The 18750-nt window shown below is 35.5% G+C and overlaps 1 protein-coding gene across 1 annotated transcript in view; it reads left to right on the top strand.

The window, feature by feature from the left end:
• The window catches only part of OSBPL8 (oxysterol binding protein like 8), a 165505-nt gene that overhangs the window by 28734 nt on the left and 118021 nt on the right, over positions 1-18750 (top strand). The window contains exon 2 of the mRNA XM_019653200.1: positions 16490-16598. Coding sequence (XP_019508745.1) covers positions 16557-16598 — 42 coding nt within the window. The 5' untranslated portion in view covers positions 16490-16556. The remainder of the gene's footprint in view (positions 1-16489; positions 16599-18750) is intronic.

Raw genomic sequence — 18750 nt, 5'->3', positions numbered from 1 at the left:
TCTCTGACTGCTGCATCTCACCAAGGGAAGTATGGCCATGGAGGCTAGTGATGGGGGTTGGGCCAGGGGCATGGAGGTGCACATTGGAGGGGCTAGCTGCAAGTGAGTGAAATGGTACAGGCCAGAAACAGAAGATAGGGACTGATCTGGACCTACAAGCAGCTCTGGTTGCCCTGGCTGTTGGTTTGCTCTTCCATGGCTGCAGTCTCCCCCTGAACATGCACACAGCTTGGAAGATGGTACCAGGCATCAGGCCAGTGGCATGCAAGTACACAGCTGGAGAGGCTAGTGCTGAGCGCACACACAGCAGTGGAGGTCTAGGCTGGCACTTGTGCAATTGCAGAGGCCTGGACTGGCTGCCAGTGTGGGTCCCCAGGCTCCACTAGGGGCAGGTGAGGCAAAAGAATGGGATGGGACTGGGGAAGCTGGAGTGAGTGAATGCAAATACCTGTGGGGCAAAAGCTGGAGAAATCTACAGGTAGTTTGTGGTAGCTGTGTTGGCTGCTGGTTTCTCCAGGGTAGAGAGTTGCTAGTGGCCTCTGCAGAGCAGGTCACTGAATTGGTTGCTCCCGCTGCAGGGCTGTTCTTAGTAGCACTTGCTTTTCTTCCTTGTTCCTAGCCTTGTCTGTATGTCTCAGCTTGTCCATTCTCTGCGCGTGGTGAAGTGGAAGCAATTTCTTCATGCAGTGCCTGTAAGGGCTGGAGAAGCGGGTTGCTCCCCATGCTCTTCCTTTCCCGGCAGGGAGCGCTTGGCTGAGGAGTTCCTTCTTGGTGCTGAGCTGTGTGTGTGAGACATGCAGGCAAAATGAAGCCATTTTCCATCCCTCTTTGTGCGGCAGTTCTCCTTATTTTCGTTTCATTGTGTTGCAGAAATTTCTAAAGTGGACTGCACATCTCTCCCAAAGTTGTTTTTCTTCATGGATAACCGTCTAATTATTATCTTCGTGGGGGAACGGAGCCTGGTGGCTCCCATGCCACTGTGTTGGTTCCTGAATCTTTTTGGGTGATGGTTAACTGATGCAGAAGGCATTCAGGAATAAAGACTGGACTTGACAAAGTGTGATTTATATAAAAAGAATCTTCAACTTGTTTAAAAGCAGAATAGAAAATAATTTGCTAATTACACAACTCAGTAGACATTTGCAAAAGCGTGCTTAGGAATGGCTTGTGAATCACTGATGATTCGACTTATTAACAATAATAGTTACATAGTATCAGGTGAAATGTTACAGGGTGTTGGATGAACAGGCTGTTGTTAAGACAATTCTCTATTGGTATCTTGTGTTTCTGCATATCTTTCAAGTAAAACACTAACTGCCCTTTGTTCTGGACTGTCTTTTCAAGGATGTTTGTATAGGGACTAGCTTTGGAAGACAGAGATGGTGTCTTCCTCCCGAGGAAAGGACAGGTTTGCTTACTGCCTATTACAAAAATGAATGGGGCTCCTAGGTCAGAGTTCTTCTGTTTTGCATCCCGCTACTTCTTTAGGCATCCATCTGGGCCTGTGCACATGGCCCCCCAGGGATTTGGTGTGGCTATGGTAGCTAGATAACTAGGAAAGATAGGAAAACGAATGGTAAACATTTAGGAGGGTTTTCTAAATTGATGGCTTTGCAAGTGTTTTTAAGTTTTGCTTCATTTTAAAGAACTAAACTAGATCTCAGATGATGTACCATAGCTGTGGTTTAAGCAAGAAAGAGGATGCTCAACTCTAATTTGCAGATCCATACTCAGTGAAAATGCCTTTCCATCAAAAGATTGGAGAGGAGCGTGTATGTATGTGTATTTCAGTTGTAATAAAATATTTAAAATATGTACATGTTGTTTTGATCCTCTACTCTAAGTGACTTTTTTTGAGGAGCTGACTATACTGATCATGTAGGGCAAAAAGCTTTTACCCTGAATTTGAATAAACTTAGAAAACTAAAATGTGCTTTATTGATTTGTTGTGGTTATTGTAAGTTGCCTCACATTGTTTTTTTCTCCTTAATGTGTTATTCTGCAGACATGTGCCAGTATGGACCTGAAATTGAGATGGTACCTTACACAACTTATATTCATTTGCATTGCAGTGATTATGTCAGCAATATTTAGACACGTGGTAAAACTGCTGGCTGTTATATTGTAGAATATTAGAATTGTAAGGAATCTCAGTAATGGGCATTTAGTTTCATAATCTTACTTATGAGGAAACTGAGGTCCAGAGATATACAATAGTTTGCCTAAAGGTCTGTTAGTTTTCAATAGACGTGTGGACTTGAGATGAGGTTCACTAAGTAATACTCTTTATGTCTCATGTTGCTATGTCAGGTCATAGAAAGTGAATGCCTTGAGAATGGCCAAAGGGATGAAACCATTTGTGGCTAGGTCTCCCAATATTTGGATTGGTGGTGTGAGATGACTTTAACTGGTATATTAATGAACATTTTTAGTTTTGAGCGCTATATATTATGTGTATTAGAAAAAAATGGAATCTGTGATTCAAACCAGTAAATTCTTGGAATTTATTAGATAAGGCTAATTAAAGATAAAGGCAACTTAAAAAGTTAAGTAAATGCAAGTATGCTGGTAGTACATGCCAAAAACTGTGAAGTTGGTACACCAATCACTATTGAAAAACACTGATATAAAGAAAAATTGTTACGTTCATATCTGGCAGCATAATTGTGTGGCTTACAGAGCATTTGGGGAAAATTCAGTTAATACTTTTGAGCTATACATTGATGAATAGAACCCAATGATTTAATTTAGTATTTGCCTATTAACGGTAATATTTTTAAATATGTGCATCTCTTTTCTCTTTTTGGGTTATTTAAAACATCTGTCATCACAGTGAGACATGTAATACTCTTTGACTATGCCAGAAATTTATTTTAAGGTTCTTTGAATTCAAATTGAAGTAGTATATATAAGAACAGTTAGCAACAGTGGAAGGAAACACGAATGAGCTTTCACAAAAAAAATTGATGTACAACTTACATAGACTAAAATCATAAGTGTGCAGCTTAATGTATGTTCACATGTTATACCTAAGTCACCAGCACGCCTCAAGATCTATCGGGGTGTCGGAAAAGTCATGACGTATTTTTTCTGTTTTTCATTGCAAAAATGCGTCATGACTTTTCCAACAGCCCAATAGTACATTTCCAGCTCTCTCATGCCCTCTTCTGGTCAGTACTCCCCTTGATGTAGCTTTATGATAATAAGGATAATCACTTATTTCTAATTCTTATTAAGCTAGAACAGTGGTTGGTATATAGAATGTGCTGAAAAATATTAGTTTAGTAAATGAATGAGGCCTTAAGATCTTATTATGCTTTAAGGGGTTCTTTGTACATTATAATTATTAACCTTGTAGTTTTCCTTTTATAATTTTGCTTTTTTTTCTTTATAATTTTTATTTTTTCAAGTGCTTAAAATGTTATCACATTTGGCCATTTTTCTATATTTCTTATGCATCCTCAAAGATAAGTTATTTCTTCATGCATTAGTAAATACTTCATTTTCAATACCCTCCTCATAATTTGACCTAAAAATTTGTCTTATTTGATCTGCAATTTTGTTGTGGTCCTGAGTTATTATTTTTTTTTACTTTGAAAGTAGACATTTTGAAGTTCAAGCAAATCAAGTATTGGCTTAGGACCATGTGTATGTGCCTTAACCATTTACTTTTTTTTTTTCAGATGCTATAGTTGGATTTTATGTAGGCACTTTTTTCTCTTTAAAAAATTTAAGCGTTCTTGAACTACTTAACTTATGGACAGTCGTTAAGCAGCAAAGTTATAGTCCAGCTTACTTGAAAGATTAAAGATTTAGCCTATTACAGGAAGGGCAGGGTCTTTTGTCACAAATGAAACAAGAAACCATCAGATTTAAATGATTCAGTGTGAATAACTAGTGCAACATGGAAAGAGATCACAGTGCCACCATAATTGATTTATTTGTAGATAGAACCAGACAAATTTGTCATTGTTGAAGAAAAGTTGGTATGTCTTGAATCTGATCTCTAATTATAGTATTTCTAAATAGGAAAAATGCACACCATTTTTTCTCCCCAAAATAAAAAAAAAATTGTGGTAAAACACACATACCATAAAATTTACCATCCTAACCACTTTTAAGTGTACAATTTAGTTCAGTTAAGTACATTCATATTGTTGTGCAACCATCACCCCCCATTCATCTCCAGAACTCTCTTTATTCTATAAAACTGAAATTCTATACCATTAAACAATAATACCCTATTTCCCCTCCTTTCAGCTCCTGGCAACCACCATTCTACTTTGTGTCTTTGATTTTGACTACTCTGGGTACCTCATATAAATGGAATCATACAGTATGTGTTTTTTTTGTGCCTGGCTTATTTCACTGAGCATAATGACCTCAGGGTCCATCCATGTTGTAGCATGTGTCAGAATTTCCTTCTTTTTAAAGGGTAAGTAATATTCCATTTAATGTGTATACCACACTTTGCTTATTCATTCATCTATCAATGCACATGTCTACATTTTAGCTATTGTGAATAATGCTGCTATGAACATGTGTGTACAAGTATCCGTTCAAGACTCTGCTTTCAGTTCTTTCGAGTATATACCCAGAAGTAATTGCTGGATCACATGGTCATTTGTTTTTAGTTTTTTAAAGAACCACCATACTGTTTTTCACAGTGCTCGTACCATTTAACATTCACATCAGCAGTGCACAGTGGTTCCAGTTTCTCCACATTTGCCCCACACCACTTTTTAATAACTTCTTTTGGTAGGCAGAAACATTAGTCTTATTATTCACACTCCTTTGCGGTCACAGCAGCTTTGCATAATTAGGAATTCAGTTTTGGTTACTGTGAAAACCCAAGGTGTGTGTTATGAACACTTAAGGATATTACGTTCACACTAGATTAAGTGCTGATTTAGTGCGTGTAACACAGATTTGGACCCTATTGTTGGGTTCTTAAAGTACCAGAAATGCTTTTAGGAAGAAAATAGTAGATAAGTCAAGTGATGGAAAAAATAATTTGCTCTTTCTATTTAACACATTATTCTTTTAAGAACTTTCTTGTTCTAGAGTAGGGGAACATCCACATTTTACACACTGTAATTGCTTCTTTTCCACATTACCTTATTGTGACTAAGAAGCAGCTACTGAATGGACCCTCACTAGTTGTTTGTTTTCAGTTATTAAACTGTCTAATTAAATAGTATGTTTAAATGTGAATTGTCAAATTCAGAATACACAAAGTTGTATTTTGAAATAGGGCTGATTTTTTTTCTCTAGTTATTTTTTTTTATTGAATTAAAAATATTTTTTTATTATTAGTTTCAGGTGTACAAAACAATGCAATAGTTACCCTTTACACCCCTCACAAAGTAACAACCCCCTTCCCCCCCATCCAGGGTCCTCCCACCCCCGATATCATACTTATCTATTACAATTCCATTGACTCCATTCCCACACTCTACTCCACATCCCGTTACTATATGTATATATAATTATAGTTGACATACAATATTATTCAACATCAGCTTCAGAAATACAGTGCAATGGTCAGGCCTCTACACTGTCTATGAAGTGGTCTCCCTAACAAGACATGAGTCCCACTGGCCCCCTAAAAAATATTTACAACATTATTGATTATAGTCCTGACTGTTTTTTCTATCCCTGAGGCCATACTGAAGTTACCAATTTGTATTGTCTCGTCCCTTCCCCTTCTCCTTCATCCCCACCCCCTCCCAACTAGTAACCCTCAGTTTTTCCTCTGTGTTTGAGATTATTTCTGTTTACATTTCTCATTTATTCAGTTTTTTAGATTCCACATACAAGTGAGATCATATGGTATTTGTCTTACTCTGACTGACATTTCACTTAGCATATGTTCTCTAGGTCCATCCATATTGCAAATGGCATGATTTCCTTCTTCTTTATAGCTGAGGAATACTCCATTGTGTAAATATACCATAGTTTCTTAATCCAGTCTTCTACCTATGGGCATTTTGGTTGTTTCCAAGTCTTGACTATTGTGAATAGTGCTGCAATGAACATAGGGGTGCATATATTTTTTAGAATTAATGTCTTGGGTTTTTCTGGATAGATACCCAAGAGTGGAATTGCTGGGTCATAAGGTAGGTCCATTTCCAGTTTTTTGAGATACCTCCATACTGATTTCCATAATGGCTCTACCAGTCTGCAGTCCCACCAACAGTGCACCAGGGTTCCCTTTTCCCCACAACTCACCAGCACTTGTTGTTTGTTGATTTATTGATGATAATCATTCTGACCGGAATGAGGTGGTATCTCATTGTGGTTTTCATTTGCATTTCTTTAGTGCTAAGTGAGATTGAACATTTTTTCATATGCCTGTTGGCCATCTGTATGTCCTCTAGAGAAATGTCTATTCATATATTCTGCCCATTTTTTAATTGGGTTGTTTGTTTTTCTGGTGTTGAGTTGGATGAGTGTTTTTTAAATTTTGGATATTAACCCCTTATCAGAGATATATCATTGACAAATATCTTCTCCCATTCAGTAGGCTTTCTTTTTGTTTTATTGATGGTTTCCTTTGTTGTGAAAAATCTTTTAAGTTTGATGTAGTCCCATATGCTCATTTTTTCATTTACTTCCCTTGCCCGTGGGGACGTATCAGTAAAAATATTGCTCAGGGTAACGTCTGCAAATTTAGACCCTATATTTTCTTCTAGGAATTTTATGGTTTCAGGTCTTACATTTAAGTCTTTAATCCATTTTGAATTTGTTCTTGTATATGGTGTAAGGAGGTGGTCCTGTTTCATTTTTTTGCATGTGTCAGTCCAATTTTCCCAGCACCATTTATTTAACAGACTATTTTTACCCCAATGTAAATTCTTGCTTCCCTTGTTGTAGACTAACTGCCTGTATATGCCTGGATTTAATTCTGGGCTCTCTATTCTGTTCCATTGATCTATGTGCCTGTTTTTATACCAGTACTATACTGTTTTGATTACTGTAGCCTTGTAGTACGTTTTAATATCTGGTAGCGTGATATCCCGACTTTGTTCTTATTTCTCAGAATTGCTGTGGCTATTTGGGGTCTTTTTTGGTTCCATATAAATTTTAGGATTATATTTTCTATTTCTGTGAAAAATGGAAAATAGGGCTGATCTTATAATTACTTACTTTTTTTCTCTTTCATCCTTCCATCCACTCACACCTCCTGCCCCATCATCTCATTATCACTAATGTGTAGGCTACTGGAAATACAGAAGAATGTAGGAGTGGCTTCCTGCCTTAGGGCTTATGCATTATCTCTGCTTGGGATGCGATTCTTGCCATTCTTTGTTTAGCTAACTGCTGCTCATCCTTCCTGTGAGAAGCTTCCCATGACCTCATGTAAAGGTCATGGATCATGTGTGTTTCATGCTCTTTGGTTCTCCAGAGGGTAACATAATGCTTGGCACATATATCAGGCACTTGTTAATTTGTATAAACTAACTGTCATCCTGGAGCTTTGGATCCAGATGGGGGAGGCAGATGTATAAACAAATATTTAGAAATACAGTGTGATCAACTCTGTACTAGAAGCACTTTGAGTGCACAGAGGAGGAAACAGCACTGCACCAGAGGAGAAATGGAGTCCGTTTGCTCTTGTCTCTTCCATTTTTAGAACTAATATGATATGAGTATATATTTTTAAGTTCATTCATTTATTTAAAAACATTTGGAATATCTGTTTATGACAAGAAATTCATAACAAAACTTTCCAAAACATTTAAATGACCCTTTTTTTTTTGTCTTGTAGTCTTTTGTTTAAAGTTGTTTTCTGTGAGATGTTTTATAGGGTGGTATGTGGGAAGCAAGTGAGAGGGAAAACTGTGATTCTTGTTCCTGGATTTTATTAAACTAATAAGCTCTTTGTAGTCATTTTGATATCTTAGGTCCTTGAAGCCAAATATTTGAAGTTTACCATTGTCGTCTATCTCAGTGAATATAAACTGTTTCTATTGTATATACAGTTATAGAGCTATTAATTATCATTCTCAAAACAATTTAAGTACCAGGTGGTGGAATAATATAAATGAATGAATCTATTAATAGATAATATTTATGCTTCATATTTGCCATAGATATTTGATAAAACACTATTATCTTTATAATTAAAATTTCATCTATATTAGGTAATTAGCATAAAATATTTTCAAGATCTTGCCTGAAATTTTAAAATTGTAATTATCTCCAGAAACATTCTAGAGAGCATGAAAATGATTGTTATTTATTAACAATTAGGGTATCACCTCACTGTGATGTAAGAATGCTAAACTGTTATCTAATATATGATGGCATATTAGATTTAGTGGGCCACTGATTTTATCAGAAATTTAGCGTTTGAAACCTGTAAAAGGGCTTTTACCCCTACTCCCCACCTACCTCTTATTTAAATTATTTTTGCCTTTGAATTATTAATTTTTTTACTGTAAAATAACATTTATACATTTATATAATAAATATAGAGTTCAATGTACTGTTAAAATTGTGTAGGCACCGGGCTGACCAAGTGGCGTGTTGGTTAAGAGCTGGCTTGGGACGCCAGAGGGCCCCAGTTCCGATCCCACATGTGAGGGCCAGTGACACTGCCCTCTACAGCTAAGGTACTGAACAACAGCTCAACCTGGAGCTGGGCTGCTGTGAGTCTACGGCGACAGCGTAGGCTGCAGCCCCTGTGGCAGTGGGTTGCCATGGGCTACCGTGTGTAGCCAGCAGCCAGCATGAGCGGCCAGCAGCCACAGTGAGTGGCTGTCCAGAAGCCAGCGACTGATCTGCCTCGCCAGAGAAGAGCACAATGATGGTGCCAACTTGGGCCAGTGAAGCAACATCCTCCACAACTAGACTGAAGAACAAAAAAGGACAGCAACTTATCTGTTCCCCTTCCCCCCAATTCCCCAATAAAAATCTTTAAAAAAAAAAAAATTGTGTAGGCACTGACCAGGTCAAGAAATGGAACATTGATAGCATTTAAGAAACCCCCTGTGTCACATCCTAATCATCACCCATCCATCCTTCTTAAAGATAAACCATTATTTGCATTTTTGTGCCATTGACTGTCTTATTTTTGAACCCTATGTAAATTGGATTTTATACACACACACACACACACACACACACACACACAGAGTTATGTAAGACATTTTGTCGAGAACAATCCATGTAATGGTAGTTTTCTTTTGTTGTATTCCATTGTTGAATTTATCAGTTGTTTATATCTTCTACTGTTGATGAATATTCCCCCCTCTAGATTTTGGCTATTACAAATAATATTGCTGTGAATGTTTTTTTTATTTTTCGTTTTCTTTTTTCTTTGTTTATTATTTTGCTATGAGATACTTTTGAATATATTTCTTGGTGTCATTGTAAATGCATTTTTTCAAATATTGGTATATATGTACCTGAGAGTATAAATTGTTCTTTGGGTCTACGTATCTCCAACTTTAGAGGAAAAATAAGGCCTAGCTGTTTTTCCATAGTGGTTATACTAACTTATACTCCAAACATCAGTGTGAGTTTTTATTCTTCCATGTCTTGTCAATCTTCTTAATTCCGGTTGTTCTTATGGGTCTGAAGTTGCATCTGTGAGCTCCATATCATATGCTTATTGGCCATTTGGTTGTCTGCTTTTGTGAACACCTGTTCAAGTCTCTTCCTCACTTTTTCTATTGGGTTACATGTCTTTCTTACTGAATTATAGGAGTTCTTTATACTAGTCAGACTACGAGCCATTTGGCTATCACATGTGTGGCAACTCTCTTGTACACTGCTGCTTGCTTTTTCACTGGCTTTATGATGTCTTTTGATGACTAGAAGTTCCTTTTTATGAAGTTTATCAGCTTTTGTACTTATGGTTAGGGCTTTGTATTTAAGAAATCCTTTTCTACCTTTGAAAACATTCAACATTTCACATTAGTGTGATGTTTTATGTAAGTTGGATTTGATTAGGGAGGTTTTTTTCTCTTTATAGTTTGGTAAGAGTTTTTTATCATGAGTAGATATAAATTGTATCATTCTTTTTCAGCAACTATTACAGTGAATTGTGACTTTTTTCCTTTATTATAATGTGGTAGGTTTATAGATTGATTTTTTTTGAACAGATAAAATTAACTTGATTATAATGATGATGCTTTTTACATGTCACTAGATTTGGTTTTCATATACTCTGTTTAGGATTTTGAGATCCATGTCTTGAGTCATAATTTTCCTGTCTTCAAATGTCCTTGTCTAGTTTTATATCAGGGTTATGCTGACCTTATAAAACTTATTGGGTAGTGCTTCTTCATTTTTGCTTTTCTGGAAAAATTTGTGTAAGATTTCTGTCCCTCCCCAACCCCTAGTGTTGGATGAAATTCTCTAGTGAAGTAATGCACAATGGGACTGTTCTTTATTGGAAAGTTTCTTATTATGGACACAGTAGGCTATTCTGATTTTCTGTTTCTTCTTGTGGAAGTTTCAGTGAGTTACGTTTTTCTAGAAATTTGTAAATTTTCAAATTTATTGCTATAGAATTATTTGTCATTTCCTTTTAGGATACTTTTAATATTTGGAGGCTTTGTTGTGATGTCTCCTTTATCAATCATTGGTTATTTCTGCTGTCTTTTTTCCCTTGCTTAGTGCTAATTGGCATTTGTCTATTTTATTATTTTCAAAGAACAAACTTTTGACTGTGATGATTTTCTTTTGTGTTTTTGTTTTCTGTCATTTATTTCTGCTCTTTGTTTCCTTTTACCTTTTTTAGGTTTAATTTGCTTTTCTTTGTAATTTTTTTAAATAGATGATTAGCTCTTTGACTTCAAAAATGCCTTTTATAGATATAAATTTTCTTTGCAAAGTTGTTCCATCTTTGGCTATTAGGAGCCACTTCAGGCTGACTCCAGTAGCCTTTGATAGCTTTTTTGCTTAGATATGAAAGATCCTGGAATGCAAGATACTCTGGGCTCACCTTGTACATTTGTTCTCTGAAACCTGGAATGTGCTATTTCTCCAAGAAGCTCTGGTGTCTCATAATGAGAAGTGATATTTAGAGACCACAGACTGGGTGCTAGGGTCTGGTTGCTATTGGGTTGATTATTGTTTCCATGTGCTATTTTGCTATTTCTTTTAAAACACATAGAGCTTCACATTTCACTTTGGAATGAATGATTATTTTTTTATTTTATATTTTTTTAACTGAGTTATCCTGCCACCTGTTGGCAGCTCAGCGGCAACTCAGCTCAGGCCGGGCATCAAACCGCTGTTGCTCAGAGCTCACACTCTTGCGTGAGCTCTTAACCAACTGAGCCATTTGGCCGGCCCCCTGGAGTGATTTTTTTTTCTTCCCTTGAGATTTCAAAGGGGAAGTATGAATGTATAGTAAGAGGGTTCTTATGTACCTTTCTGTAGGTTGGCTTGATACCTTTAGGAAACTTATATTACTTTAAGTGAGTTATATTCTATCATAAATACTTTTTCTCTGTATCCAATTCTGTAAAATGTTCAGTAATTTATATATATGATAGGATCTTTTTGTAACCTAAGTTTATTTTCAAATTAGGAAATGATCTTTCTAATCTATTCCTTTTCCACACATTTTTAAAGAAAAATTATAAACTGTATAGTAATTTGAGATTGTGTTAGTTGTTCGTTCTTTATTCTTTTGTAGAATTATGTGTCTATTGGGAGATAGTTTTGTTTGTTACTAAGTCTAATACCAAACAGATGAATCTCAAAAAAATGTAAACCTGAGTTCAAAATAGACTGCATAAGTTAAGAAAGCCCTTTGATTGTAAATATTTATGAAAGGTTCCGTGTTAATTAATCCTAGTTAAGTTTATTTATATAATATACTTCTGATAGTTAATTTGTTTATATTTAATATAAAAGGGACTTTGCCAGGGTTTTTGTGGTTTGTTTAGGTGTGTGGGGGGGGGGGGGGGGGGCGGCTCTACCACACACTTCACCACCTCCAGAAGTCTGGGTTTCATATCCTTATGTACTGCTGTAGGTAACATCATGTAGTACATACCTTTGTCATAAAGCCCATTACACTGTAGTGTACTGGCCAGTTTAGTTTACTGTCTCTCAGCTACAACAGGAATGATGTTTATTCTCTATATTCAGAATCTTAGAACAGTGTCTTTTACATGACAAGGTGTAAATAAATATTTGATGAATGTGTTTTGAGCCCTACGAAGGACATATAATTGATGGTGGAGCGACAATATGTATTAAGGTTTATAAACCATAAATTTTATGAATAATGTATATTAGTGCTTGGCCTAGAGATAATGGGAAATAGAATTTGTTTTATTCTATAGAAGTTTGGTAGAAGTGATTTCCTGTTTTTCACTGAACTTAGGCTAACACTAAGTTACCTGATATTTTTCCCCTGAGTGAAGTGCTGATGATATTGTTTTGGATGGACTCAACATGTGGTGTGTTTTTTATAAAGTAAGAAATCAAGAAAATCTTTAGTACGTTTTTCTTTGTGTTTTCTGTTAGTTACCATTGCCACTTGGATGGAAGATTGATACATAAGTATATATCTATCTATCTTAGGTATTTAATGAATTTGCCTAATCTGAAGATGTAAAAGGTATTTGGATGCCCTTCTGGTTCAGAATTTAAGTAATTTATTGGGATTTAATATGTTGTCAAGTAGTTATTAAATAAATGCAAACTAGAGTAGAATGACTTTGTGAAATAGGCACAGTAGTGTGTATTTATTTAATGTTTATGAAATAAGGTGCTTTTTTATGAGGGTTTTTTTTGGAAAGGGGTAATGCCGTGCTCTGGAACATGTAGGTATAGGTATGAATACATACCTCCATGCTCCAGAGAAATCCAAATAAGGGGAGTCATCTAGGTTTTTTCCCCTCTTTTCACCTTTATATCTTTAGGTTATTTACTATGCCTTTCCCTCTTCTAAGAGCTGGTGTGATTAGTTCAGTCTGTTGCTTCTCTCTGTCTGTCTCCCTGATTGGATGACTTTCTCATCTGTCTCCCTCAGGTTATACAGCCACAGTGAGATAACTAGCCCTGCACTTTCCTATCCCACTTCCCCCTTGCCCAGCAGTGTCCAGATTTTTGCCTGCCTCCTGGTCTTCCAATATCATCAAATCATAATTGTTATTTTTAGAATAGAGGGAACCTTAACATAATTCATAAGTGCCAAAATATTATCATATGCTAAGAAGTATATATACTATACTGTTTTGCAATAATTTTGATGAAATCTATTTGAGTAGACAAGACTGCTTTAATCAAGCAATCACTTAGCTTTTTTTTCTCCCAAAGTGCTTACGAATAAGATTTTGGTAGTACTTTTTCAGGAACTGTCACATATGTATAATTAATTTCTCATTATATTAGGCTTTCCTTTAGGATTTGACCTAGTATAAATACTGTAGGTTAGTTCAGACTAGCTTAAACAAGTTGTTCCTATTTGCACTCTATTTTTATTTTTGTCAAATTGGCAATGAGATTAAAATTATTGACTTTAATTCAGTTTCCAGTGATAAGAAGTTATACTTTAGCAGTGTGGTGCATTCACTGATAAGTACTCTTGCTTTTGAGCATTTGTGTTTGCATTATATACGCATTTAACAAAACAAAACAAAACTTCCGTGGCATCCTGTGAGATAGGATGCCACAGACTAAACATATACAACTTGCTCCTGCCTTCAAAAGCAGCCATCACTCATACAGCATCATAAGGTTGTTAATGATTAAACAGCATGTGCTAAAGGCATTGGCCTTGATTAGTAAATGCTCCTTCCTTTTCTCTATAACTGAAATAACAATTTAAACCCAAATAAGAAGAATTTTTTATAAAATTACTTTCTCCAGGAACTTTGTAAATTTAAAGTTTGTAGATAGGCACCAGTTCCTCAACAATGTCTATAGAGTACTGACAACAAAAGGAACAAAAGAGGGAACATAGTGAATTCAATTAGTAATTATGTTTAAATTAGAAAGCATGCCTAGCTTTAGCTTGACAATTTGGAGAAACAAGTCTTCGGGATTGGAATACACTGTACTCTTACAAGAAAATTTATTAGACATTCTTTTTGGTTATAGAAACAGCATACAATGTTTTAAAAATTAAAGTGGCAGAAAAGACTGGCTTTCTTCTTAGACCTGCTCCCTAGGTCAAGTGCCATTTGTTTGGTTTTAATTACTGTTTTATTCTTAAAAAATACTTTTTATTCTCAGATTCATTATCATTTAAACATCTTTTGACTTTCACCTCTGAATGATGGAGAAATTAACATGCTTATACTTGAAGCATCTGGTCACCCACTTTATCCAGGATTTGTTTTTGTGCATTTTTAGTTCTAGTCTTTGGCTTCAAAGAAAATATACTAAAAACTTATATCTTGACATATTAGCAGTGTCTCTCATATTAATTTCCTGTTATCAAAGGTGAGGATTTTAGGGCACTTATCCTTAATTTGCTTTTTCTTTCCTCTCCCTGCTCCCTTTTAAAATTAGTTATGTTGTAATTTGATTTTTACTTCGTGTATGTGTTCTTTGCTTTTCGTATAGAGTAATTCTGTCTTAAGTACGTATATAATAGTCATTCTGAAAATTGAAAACCAAAAATTGGGATTCATTCATGCATTCCATAAATGTCAGTCCTTTAATATTGAAATTCCCCAGGGCTCTGAACATGGTCCTCTGTTCTGTCTGCACAGATTCCCAAGGAGATGTCATTCAGTCTCACGGTGTTAAATTCCATCTGTATGCTTGCTCCCAGTTTCCATTTCTAGCCTGTCTTCTCCTCCTTAACTTCACGTCTGCATGCCTCACTGCTCCCTAGATATTTCTACTCAGATTTCTAACTGGTATCTCAAAGTGAATATGTCTAGATTGAGAGCCCTTTCCCTCTCCAAGACTTCCCACAGTATACTCCATATCTGCTAATGGCAATTTCATTCTTCCAGTTGTTCAGGGCAGAAACCTTCTAAGTTCCTGTCTCTCCCTCACTTTTTAAAAATTCCCACATCTGGTTCATTGACAAATATTTTTGACTCGATATTCAAAGTATTTAAAAAATTTGATAGTCTCACCACATCCCTTGCTCCTATTCTGGCACAAGCCACCATTCTCTCTTGCTTGGATTATAGCAATAGCCATATAATTTTTGTATCATCTGTTTTTTTGGATTGTTATTTTATTTATTCATAGGAAACTGAGTTAACAGTGTTAGTTAAGTGCAACAAATGTTTATGAAATGTCTACCATAAACTAGTGCTGGATAGGGCAATAAAGCCTAATCTGTGTCCTTGAAGAGAATTGGATCATGAGAAAAAATAATTACAATGCATTGAATACATACAGTGAGGAAGTGTACATAAGGCTCACAAGTTGATAGTCAACTTAGTGTGGGCTAATCTTCTTGGTTATATCAGAGAAACCTAATTTCAGCCCTCCAGAGCTCAGTTAAAAAAGTGTTTTCACCAGCATTTACATGTCAGTGCAGCCTTTTATGCTTGCAGAAAAAAAAAATGTTTTTGGAACTCCAAGAAATGATTGGAAGTCTACTAATGTACTGGCTTTTGTTTTGTTAGCTGTTTTAAGGAAGAATTATTAAAGAGGTTATTAGAGATTTTGGAATATATAGTTACTGTAGGAGTTCAGCTTGGCGGTTTTGTTAGTTTTAAAGTTCAAAAGAAAAAGACTTGTGATGAAGACATACTTGTCTAAGACTTTTCAAAATAAAAGTATAAAAGTGATACATGTTCATTGTAAAAATTGAAAAATAAAGCTACACAAAGACTGTTTTCTATATAACATCCTATCTTTGCTTTTTCTACTTTACATATTGTGGTCTTTTTAGTTTGGTGTATATAGATCTACCTCCTTAAAAAATTGTTGCATGATATTCTGTTTTATATCTGTAATACAATTTAAGCAAGCTCCTAATGATGAATATTGAGGTTGTTTCCAGTTTTTCCTATCATATCTATTATTTTGTTGGATGTGTTTATTTATATATCTTTGTGCATTTGCATACATATATGTATGGGATAATTCCTAGCCTAGAAATTGATGGATGAACGCATATGTATTTTAAATTGCCCTCCCAAAAATTATGATTTGTATTCTTATCATAAAAGTGTATGAGAATACCTATTTCTTACATCCTCAAAAATGTTAGCACATTTTTTTGTTTTTGCTGGTGTAATAATGAAAAAAATGAATCTAATTTTATTTCATTAATTAAAAACAGATTTAAGCATCTTTTCAAATTTGAACAATCTCATGCCTTTAATCTTGCTCTTGCTATTTCTCTTCACTTGGAATATTTTCCTCTTTCATTTTTCTTTGAACTTTTATCATTCTTCAGGCTGTCAAAACCTGTTTTTTCCATTATTGATTTCCCAGTAGCCTTAACCTAAAATTATTTCTCCCTCCTAATGTACTTAATGTTTTATTTTCCACTTATCACAATTCTATACCAGTCCTAATACATATGATTTTCTTCTTCTAGGATTTCCACATTTACAGAATGACTAAATATTAATGGAAAGAGAAGCATAAACCTATCTTCTTTCACCATGGAGGCAGGTTTGACAGATGGAGAACCTGACCGAACTTTGGTGAGTGGTTCAAATACAGCATAATAAGGTACTATCATCTACAGCTATAAAGTGTGTGATGTAAGCCGTGATTTTATTTTCAAAATGTATTTAAAACAAACTTTAAAAAAGTATTTTAAATAATACCTTAACTCCTCTGATAATGTTAAAATTACAGATGGTTTAAAGCCTGTTGGACCATAACCTAGTTTTCTGATATTTTTGTTTCATCTCCTCTTCTTCCTACGCCTTCCCAAACATAGCATAAGACATACTGATATTATAGTTTGTGTTTGTTTTTCCCAAAAAACATTTTGTCTTAGTGAAATCAAGAGGATGTTAACAGTTGAGGACATTAAATGCCTCCAAATCTCAAATCATGTGCAGTTTATGAGCAGGTGGGGGGAATGAAACAGCAGTTAAAATAATTAAGAATTGAGAGCAGATACCATATAGTCTGTCGATAAAAGTATATTTAATAAACATTTCTTCCTTATGATTGGGTATATTAAGTGATGACTTGTTATACAAAAAATTTTGTTCTGTGATAGTTTCACTTTCAATTCACTTTTTGCATTTTGAGAGATTCCATTAACGATTGAGCTATAGACTCTTTATTAGGAATATTTCTGTTACCTAACAGTAAGGGTACTACTGTGTAAAATGTAGTAAGCTGGTAATTCTATGATTTGTTACATAGACGATTCTTTGACAAATTAATGTTGTTGGAATAATGTGGAGGCCAACTTTCTATCTTTCACATTGCTATGAAGTTGAGAGTCACTATTATAATATATTGAGGTGTTTGTAAATTTTAACTTGAATGTCCTTTGTTCAGGCTCAGATGTAGGAACAGTCTAATGATTGACAGCAAAATGCCATTTTGCTTGCTTGTATTAACTTGGTCCCAACCTTTCTTGAATTTCTGGTTCAAATTGGTTTTAGTTTCTTTTTAAAGATTTTATTGGGGAATTGAGGGAGGGGAACAGTGTTGGGGAATTAGGGAAGGGGACCAGCCAAGTTGTTCTTCAATCTTAGTTGTAGAGGGCGCCAGTCGCCATGTGGCTTCCCATCGGCAGCTCGTGGCCTCTAAGCTCAAGGTGCTATGTTCAGTCTTAGTTGTGGGTGGGTGTAGCCACCATCCCATGCGGGAGTCAAACCGGCAGCCTTGTGGTTAAGAGCGCACGCTCTATTCACTGAACCATCTGGGCGGCAGCTCAGATCAAGGTGCTGAGTTCAGTCCTAGTTGCAGGTGGGTGTAGCCCACCATGGAACAGGCAATCTTGTTGTTATACCACTGAGCCATCCTGCCACCTGTTAGCAGCTCAGCGGCAGCTCAGCTCGGGGTGCAGCATCACTGGCCCATGTGGGAATCGAACTGGTGGCCCTGTTGCTCAGAGCGCGCCCTCTTAAGCTAATTCTTAACCCCAACTGAGCCACTTGGCTGGCCCCTTTAGTTTCTTAAATGGTAAAAAAAAATAAGTTAATCTTTAAAATGATAACTTGTTAATACAGATTAAAGTGGACATGGAAATAACTTGATTTATGAAGGTCATTCTCATGGTGATTATAAATGGAAAACTGATGGTAGATTATTTTATTTTCACTATAATTTATTTCACTATAATTTCAGAAAAATTCTTAATTAAAGCTAATGGACTTTCTTAAGTTCTTTTAGCTGAAATATTTCTAATCTCTTGGTGATAATAAAAATGCCTGTAATAGCAACAATTGCTATTTTCTAAGTGTATACTTTGTCAGACTATCCTCATAAGAATTACTAAAGGTAGGTATTTGTTTATCCTCACTTTTATAGGTAGGGAAATAGGCTCAGAAAGGTTTAATATCTTCTAAGAGCTCACAGCTTAAGTAGTGGAGCTGAGGTCTGTCTGTCTCTGAATAGTTTACTTTGCCACTAAGGTGTTGACTATATACCTGTCTTTCTGAAGAGAATTGCTTAAAATTTATTACCTTTTAAAATAAATATCTAAGCAGATATTTATTTTATCTACTTTTATTTATTCTGGTAAATTCCATGCCAGAATACCTGTACTGTATTAATAAAGTCTTAATCATTTTGTATCCTAAATTCTGATAATATGGAGAGTTGGAGCAAGTTATTTAAAAAGAATTGAGGGCATTTTTTTCTTCTTGTTCATTCAGTTTCTTCTAC

The sequence above is a fragment of the Hipposideros armiger genome, unplaced genomic scaffold (assembly GCF_001890085.2).
Source record: "Hipposideros armiger isolate ML-2016 unplaced genomic scaffold, ASM189008v1 scaffold_199, whole genome shotgun sequence".
NCBI classification, from domain to species: Eukaryota; Metazoa; Chordata; class Mammalia; order Chiroptera; family Hipposideridae; genus Hipposideros; species Hipposideros armiger.
This window is presented reverse-complemented; position numbering and strand designations above follow the sequence as displayed.